The sequence below is a fragment of the Ranitomeya imitator genome, chromosome 2, assembly GCF_032444005.1.
Source record: "Ranitomeya imitator isolate aRanImi1 chromosome 2, aRanImi1.pri, whole genome shotgun sequence".
NCBI classification, from domain to species: Eukaryota; Metazoa; Chordata; class Amphibia; order Anura; family Dendrobatidae; genus Ranitomeya; species Ranitomeya imitator.
In genome coordinates, this window is record NC_091283.1 from 255,145,799 (window position 1) to 255,154,666 (window position 8,868).

Below are 8,868 nucleotides of genomic sequence, written 5' to 3' on the forward strand. Positions count from 1 at the left end.
GTTATCTGCAGGAACGTGATCCCACCATGATGTCACATAAGCGTCACAGGTTGGATTGGCACTGACTTTCGTGATGCCTACGTGGCGTCACAGGTAAGGAAGGGGTTAATATCCCCTATCCTGATACACATGGCCCCTCATCCCTAGCCTGGTATGCATGGCCCTCATCACTATCCTGGCAGGAATGATCGCCCTCATCTCTATCCTGATATGCATGGCCCCATCCCTATCCTGGCATGCATGGCCCTCATTCCTATCCTAGTATGCAGGGCCCCATCCCAATTCTGGTATGATTGGCCTCCATCCCGGTCCTGGTATGCATGGCCCAATCCTTATAACTCCCCCCACACCCATCCTGGTCTGCATGGCCCCATCAGAAAACATTAAAAAAAAACCAAAGCATTACACTTACCTACCCGACGCTCCCTCGCAGCATCCTGCTCCGATGCCAGCAGCTGCTTTATGCTTGTAAGCAGCACATGGCAGGGACGTCACAAGCAGAGCACAGCTGCCGGAATACTCGCCGGGACTGTTCACAGAGAGTGGTGAGTATTCATTGCTCTTCAGTAGTGCGCAGTGTCAGCCACCGGCTTCCTGCTGCTGCCGGCGGTCACGTGTGCTGCTACTTAAGAGAAATGAATATTCATTGGATTCATGCATTAGGAGACTATTTAATATTGAACTATATTCAAGCGGGACTAGACGAAGAAAACCCTAAAATCTTATATCATGTTATCCGAAACAGTCAGAAAACTAGCCACATATTGGCAGATCCCAAACCTCAAGCTATATACTTCGTAAGTTTATAAGCCACTCATACTAAATAATGGCACAGATCTTCCAGACATTATGATTGCACACATCCCTAGTCTTTATAACGATATTGCACTCATTCCTTGACAGACCGCAGCATGGCCATTAGTTAGAAGCTGCTATTGATCTTTGGAAAAGGTAAGTTTTCCTTGAGTGGTACTTTTTGGGCCGTCTGAAAACGGAGATTAGTCTAGGACAATTTGTCTGCACTACTAATTAACAGCTGTTACATTACCAAACTAGGGCAGTCCCTATAGGAGGAAAAACACAAGAATTATACTGTATTTTCACATACTATCTATTCCTGACACTGGAGTGGCTTACAAACTTACGAAGTATATAGTTTGAGGTCTGGGATCTGCCAATATGTGGCTGGTCTTCTGACTGTTTCGGATAACATGATACACGATTTTAGTTTTTTTTTGTATAGTCTCGCTTGAATATAGGTCAATATTAAATAGTGTCCTGATGAGTCGCCTTTGGTGAGGACGATGAAAGCTGTAGAAATGAGAGGCTTGGAGAGTGAGTGTGTATACGTCACCTCACCCTATATACTGAACTGTGGGGTACACGTTTTTTCTATTAGTCACCTACTAACTAACTTTCAGGGGGTAAATTAAGGATATAGTTTTACATTTGGAATTAATAAAGTTTAGTTTTATCCTTTTGTCAGCAAACATGAAGAACGACAAGAGACAACCCATTTAGGAAGATTCAATTGTGGTTAAAACTATTCCAACATTATGAACATAAAATGGCTTCTCCCCTATGTGACTGATGTCTCTGATGTTTATTAACAGTTGATTTCCAAGTAAAATATTTCCCACATTAAGAAAATGAAAAAGGCTTCTCCCCTGAGTGCCTGCTCTGATGTCTAACAAGATGGCATTTCTGGTTAAAACCTTTCCCACATTCTGAACAGGAAAAAGGCTTCTCCCCTGTGTGAGTTCTCTGGTGAGTAACAACATGCCCTTTCTGGTTAAAACCTTTCCCACATTCTGAACAGGAAAAATGCTTCTCCCCTGTGTGAGTTCTTTGGTGAACAACAAGACTCCCTTTGTAGGCAAAACATTTCCCACATTCTGAACAGAAAAAAGGCTTCTCTCCTGTGTGGGTTCTTTGGTGTTCATCAAGATTCCCTTTGTAGGTAAAACATTTCCCACATTCTGAACATGATAAAGTCTTCTCCCCTGTGTGACTGTTCTGATGTCTAACAAGAAGCGCTTTCCTGTTAAAACCTTTCCCACATTCTGAACAGGAAAAAGGCTTCTCCCTTGTGTGAGTTCTCTGGTGACTAACAAGATGCCATTTCTGGTTAAAACCTTTCCCACATTCTGAACAGGAAAAAGGCTTCTCCCCTGTGTGAGTTCTCCGGTGACGAACAAGTTGCCATTTCTGGTTAAAACATTTCCCACATTCTGAACAGGAAAAAGGCTTCTCTCCTGTGTGAGTTCTTTGGTGAATAACAAGATTCCCTTTGTAGCTAAAACATTTCCCACATTCTGAACAGGAAAAAGGCTTCTCTCCTGTGTGGGTTCTTTGGTGTTCATCAAGATTCTCTTTGTAGGTAAAACATTTCCCACATTCTGAACATGAAAAAGACTTCTCCCCTCTGTGACTGCTCTGATGTCTAACAAGAAGCACTTTCCTGATAAAACCTTTCCCGCATTCTGAACAGGAAAAAGGCTTCTCCCCTGTGTGAGTTCTCTGGTGGCTATCAAAATTCGATTTTTGGTTAAAACATTTCCCACATTCTGAACAGGAAAAAAGCTCTCCTGTGTGAACCCTCTGGTGAGTAACCAAACATGATTTCTGGTTAAAACATTTCCCACATTCTGAACAGGAAAAAGGCTTCTCCCCTGTGTGAGTTCTCTGGTGATTAACAAGATGCCATTTCTGGTTAAAACATTTCCCACATTCTGAACAGAAAAAAGGCTTCTCCCCTGTGTGGTTTCTCTGGTGCTTAACAAAATTCCTTTTGCAGGTAAAACATTTCCCACATTCTGAACATGAAAAAGGCTTCTCTCCTGTGTGAGTTCTTTTGTGTTCATCAAGATTCCCTTTCTGGCTATAACATTTCCCACATTCTGAACATGAAAAAGGCTTCTCCCCTGTGTGAGTTCTCTGGTGTGTGACAAGTTCCCCTTTATGCTTAAAACATTTCCCACATTCTGAACAGGAAAAAGGCTTCTCCCCTGTGTGTTTTCTGTGGTGAAAAACCAAATCTGATTTCTGGTTAAAACACTTCCCACATTCTGAACATGAAAATGACTTATTTGCTTTAGGAGCAGTTTGTTTTTTAATGCCTCTTTTGTGACTTTGATTTTCCTTAATAGTCAGTAATGAATCAGAAGATGGGACCTGTTTTATAGGATCAGATGACAAATCTTTGCTGTGAATGGATGATGATATATCTGGAGTAACAGCAATCACTTCAGTTGTATCTTGTAGGATCTCAAGATCATCAGATTTAAAAATTGAAGATGTCAGCTGTCCCTCTGATCTCCTGGTACAGTCATCTGCTAACATAAAAAACAATTTTTTTTTATAAAATATCCTTGAGTTTTATATTTTTGAACATTTCTACTTAAACTGTCCATAAAAATGGCAAGCTATGTAAAAAACTTTAATTATTTACCAAGACAATGACAGTTCACAGTCTAATAGAAAACCGTGTTGGATAAGCCAGTAGTGCGTGGTGTTCAACTGTTTGTTCATTCTGCCTCCCCAATATAGAATAAAAAGAAACCAATCAATGTTATGTAGGCGAAAATAATAGCACTGGGTGGCCTGCCTGTATGTGCATTAGTAATAGGCTGTAGACCAGATGCTCTGCATTGCCTGTGTGAACAATGCCACATACAGACTATTATCTCTTATCTTTTTGTGCACGAATACCAAACAGCCAACACTGGATTGAAAGTCTTTGTTTCATCTGTATTTTTTGCACCTGTGTTTTTGCCATCATTAATCGGGTCCGCTGCACCCTGACAGTGCATTTGTTTGGAGGCTTCAGCAGGTAATCATCTCTGCTTTTTTCTCTGTGACTTTTTTAGGCGAAAATAATACCAATTCTCAACCCACAAAAAACAAGTCCCCACTCAGGTCCATCATCTGTCAATGGAAAAACAGAGGTTCCCACACTATTAGTGGCTCAAAGGCTGTTGAAAAGCAACAGAGTTTCTATAAACCAATCCAGCAAAATCCACTCTCACTTCTGAGTCTTGCAGTGTGCTCAAACAACATTTAGGCTATATCCACAAGTTGCGGATTTGCCTGTGGAATTTTCTGTGCAGATTCTGCATTTCTTGGCAGAAAACACAGGTCAGAATCTGCACGTTTTTTCAGCTTTTTTTTGCGGTTTAGCTGCGGATTTCAGGCGTTTTTTACCCCTGCAGATTTCTGTTATGGAATGGGTGCAGAAACGCTGCAGATCCGCAAAAAGAATTGACATGGTCCTTTTTTTAATCTGCTGTGTTTTTTGTGTGGATTTTTCCACCTCATTAGCACAGCATTTTTTTTTTCCCATTGATTTACATTGTACTGTAAATCACTTGTGGATCTCAAGATCATCAGATTTAAAAATTGAAGATGTCAGCTGTCCCTCTGATCTCCTGGTACAGTCATCTGCTAACATAAAAAACAATTTTTTTTTTAATAAAATATCCTTGAGTTTTATATTTTTGAACATTTCTACTTAAACTGTCCATAAAAATGGCAAGCTATGTAAAAAACTTTAATTATTTACCAAGACAATGACAGTTCACAGTCTAATAGAAAACCGTGTTGGATGAGCCAGTAGTGCGTGGTGTTCAACTGTTTGTTCATTCTGCCTCCCCAATATAGAATAAAAAGAAACCAATGTTATGTAGGCGAAAATAATAGCACTGGGCGGCCTGCCTGTATGTGCATTAGTAATAGGCTGTAGACCAGATGCTCTGCATTGCCTGTGTGAACAATGCCACATACAGACTATTATCTCTTATCTTTTTGTGCACGAATACCAAACAGCCAACACTGGATTGAAAGTCTGTTTCATCTGTATTTTTTGCACCTGTTATGGAATGGGTGCAGAAACGCTGCAGATCCACAAACAGAATTGACATGGTCCTTTTTTGAATCTGCTGTGTTTTTTGTGTGGATTTTTCCACCCCATTAGCACAGCATTTTTTTCCCATTGATTTACATTGTACTGTAAATCACTTGTGGATCTGCAGCGTTTCTGCACGGAAAAAAATGCTGCAGATCTGCAGGAAATCCACAACATGTGCACATACCATTAAGATCCCTGGATTTAGCAATATTATAATGAGAAGAATCCACTTAATTTGTAGTGTGTGTCTCCCGGAGCACAATCTGGGCACTATGTGCTGGGTAAACAAATGGAAAATATGTAATTTTCACTCTCCAACATCCACTTTGTCCTAATTTCCAGAAAGTGGCTGTGGAGTCAAAATATTCACTCCTCCTACATACGTGGTCAAAATTGTTGGTACCCATCATTTAATGTCAGAAAAACCCACAATGATCACAGAAATAACTTGAATCTGACAAAAGTAATAATACATCAAAAATGTATGAAAATGAAAGTCAGACATTGCTTTTCAACCATGCTTCCACAAAAAAATTTTTAAAAATAAAAAACTCATGAAATAGGCCTGGAGAGAAATGATGGGACCCTTAACTTAACCGCTTCGTGATTGCCAACGGTAGATAAAAGTCGGCGGTAGCAGGGCTTTGTGCAGCACCGACGTTTCTCTACGGATGGCGGTTTTGGGCTCATCAGGACCCCCACGTACCTTATAACGCTTCCTCCGACTTTATCGAGACCTGATTGGTTCAGATCCTGATGATGTCAGCATCACAGAAGCCAATAAGACATCACTAGGAAACTTTGTTATAGCAACAAACTTTCCCGGGCAATCTGCCTCATAAAAACCCAGTTTCTCCTCAGATTTCCTGTCAGTGAGAGATTAGAGGAGAAACCGTGTTACAAGAGCTGCTGGCAACAGCTGAGTCAGTCAGCCATCTTGTTATAAAGTAAAAAAAACAGATAAGGCAGGTTAGGGTTAGTGCTATAGTTAGGGTTAGTGTTGGGGATAAAGCTAGCGTTGCTGTTAGGCTAAAGTTAGCTTTGCTGTTTGTGTAGTAAGTTATCTTTAATGGTTTCAAACACTCCACTTAATTAATACTAATTATTGATACTTTGATATGGTTTCAGTCAGTTCTAATATTCAGTATATCCTTACTGTATGGAGTTTGCATAAGGCCATTGAAGTTTAAATGTCCAACCAGATGACCCATCTAGCAGAAGGTCATTTGTTGTTTAGTAACTGACCAGTTAAGGCCCCTTCACATTTAGCGACGCTGCAGCGATACCGACAACGATCCGAATCGCTGCAGCGTCGCCGTTTGGTCGCTGGAGAGCTGTCACACAGACCGCTCTCCAGCGACCAACGATGCCGGTAACCAGGGTAAACATCGGGTAACTAAGCGCAGGGCCGCGCTTAGTAAACCGATGTTTACCCTGGTTACCATGCTAAAAGTAAAAAAAAACAAACAGTACATACTTACCTACAGCCGTCTGTCCTCCAGCGCTGCGCTCTGCTTCTCTGCTCTCCTCCTGTACTGTCTGGGAGCCGGAAAGCAGAGCGGTGACGTCACCGCTCTGCTTTCCGGCTCACAGCCAGTACAGGAGGAGTGCAGAGCGCAGCGCTGGAGGACAGACAGCTGTAGGTAAGTATGTACTGTTTGTTTTTTTTTACTTTTAGCATGGTAACCAGGGTAAACATCGGGTTACTAAGCGCGGCCCTGCGCTTAGTTACCCGATGTTTACCCTGGTTACCAGTGAAGACATCGCTGGATCGGTGTCACACACGCCGATCCAGCGATGTCTCCAGGGAGTCCAGCGACGAAATAAAGTTCTGGACTTTATTCAGCGACCAACGATCTCCCAGCAGGGGCCTGATCGTTGGTCGCTGTCACACATAACGATTTCATTAACGATATCGTTGCTACGTCACAAATAGCAACGATATCGTTAACAATATCGTTATGTGTGAAGGTACCCTTAGTTGTTATTAGTGAATGTATTTGTTGTTAGTAACTGACTGATTTAACCCCTTCCCGTCCTGTGACACAGCGTATGCGTCATGAAAGTCGGTGCCAATCCGACCTGTGACGCATATGCTGCGTCACAGAATGATCGTGTCCCTGCAGATCGGGTGAAAGGGTTAACTGTAATTTCACCCAACCAGCATGGACAGGGGGAGTGGTACTTCAGCCCGGGGGGAGGCTTCACCCCCCCGTGGCTACGATCACTCTGATTGGCTGTTGAAAGTGAAACAGCCAATCAGAGCAATCTGTAATATTTCACCAATGAAAACTGGTGAAATATTACAATCCAGCCATGGCCGATGCTGCAATATCATCGGCCATGGCTGGACACCACGATCTGCCTCCGCCACTGCTCCCCTTCATCCTCTGTCCTGTCCTCTGCTCCCCTCCGTCCTCCCGTCCGCTCCCCCCGTTGTCCGATCCCACCCCCACATACTTACCGAGTTTCGGTGTCCCTCCCGGTGTCCATCCGTCTTCTCCATGGGCGCCGCCATCTTCCAAAATGGCGGGCACATGCGCAGTGCGCCCGCCGAATCTGCCAGCCGGCAGATTCATTCCAGGTACATTTTGATCACGGTGATAGAACCTATCACCGTGATCAAAATTACAAAAAGAGTATATAACCCCCCACTTTAGCACCTGCATAGGTATGGAAAATAATAAAATAAAGAAAATATATTTATTTTTATTTTTCCACTAGGGATAGGCTTAGAGTTGCAATTAGGGTTAGGGTTGCAACTAGGGTTAGGGTTGCAATTAGGGATAGGGGTAGGGTTGCAAATAGGGTTAGAACTAGGGTTACGGTTGCAATTAGGGTTAGGGTTGCAACTAGGGTTAGGGTTGCAATTAGCGTTAGGGTTAGAATTAGGGTTGGAATTCGGGTTAGAATTGGCCGCTGCGGATTCGTAGCACTTTTCCATCACATTTACAGGACCATATAAACCTATCGAAAACCAAATCCGCTGTGCCCATGGCGAGAAAAACACCGCTCGGTATTTTCCACAGCATGTCAATTCTTTGTGTGGATTTCACAGAGTTTTACACCTGTTCCTGTATAGGAATCCGCAGGTGAAATCCGCACAAAAAACACTTTCAAAAACGGTGCGGAAAAATCCGCAACGTGGGCACATAGCCTTAGGGTTGGAATTGTGCAGGCGTGTACTTCAGAGGACACAGCATGAACTTCAACCCAATATTGCGGCCAGCATGCAGCCAGCGGGTAAGGAAAGGGTGAATCAAACACCCGAAAACCCCGCCTATATGACCGCAAACCTGTCCCGCCAAATTCAGGTGACAGGTTCCCTTTAAGGAGGTTTCTTCCTGGCATTCCAATGACCAAAGTTTTTCACTGAAGTACATTGGACAGTATAAGATATAAAAGACAGACATGCAAGAGAGGAGATATAGGGAACACACACATGGAAGAGAGGTGAGAGACACAGCCTGATGACCTGTACCATAATGTAATGTATGAATAATGTTATTTTACTGTTTTTAGTGACTGTGTATTTTCTTATTATTTATTAAGTAAATTCATTTTGTTTATTCAATTTTCGTGTGAGCATTTATTTATTCATCACAATTCCTTGAACCTTAACAAAACTCCGTTAGGCTAACGTTAGCGTCGCCGTTAGGCTAACGTTAGCGTCGCCGTTAGGCTAACGTTAGCGTCGCCGTTAGGCTAACGTTAGCGTCGCCGTTAGGCTAACGTTAGCGTCGCCGTTAGGCTAACGTTAGCGTCGCCGTTAGGCTAACGTAAGCATCGCCGTTAGGCTAAAGTTAGAGTTAGGCTAAAGAACTAGGCTTTTCTCAATTGTCTCCCCAATAATTTCGTCACGTCAGAGTTTTCTACTTTCAGAAAGAAAAAAAAAAAGAAAAACAAATAAAATGGCCTTTCAGTATTATAGTGCAGAGGAGGCTTATGCACTTTTTTTTTTC

The 8,868-nt window shown here is 42.5% G+C and overlaps 1 protein-coding gene across 1 annotated transcript; it reads right to left on the minus strand.

Annotated features, from left to right (window-relative positions):
• Positions 1–1,430: 1,430 nt before the first annotated feature.
• Positions 1,431–7,424, minus strand: LOC138666364 (zinc finger protein 84-like). The gene is made up of 3 exons (XM_069754592.1): positions 7,371–7,424; positions 5,566–5,659; positions 1,431–3,329 (listed from the first exon to the last, which is right to left on the minus strand). The coding sequence occupies exons 1-3, from the start codon at positions 7,422–7,424 to the stop codon at positions 1,642–1,644; spliced, it is 1,836 nt and encodes a 611-aa protein (XP_069610693.1). The 3' UTR covers positions 1,431–1,641.
• Between the last annotated feature and the right edge of the window lie 1,444 nt (positions 7,425–8,868).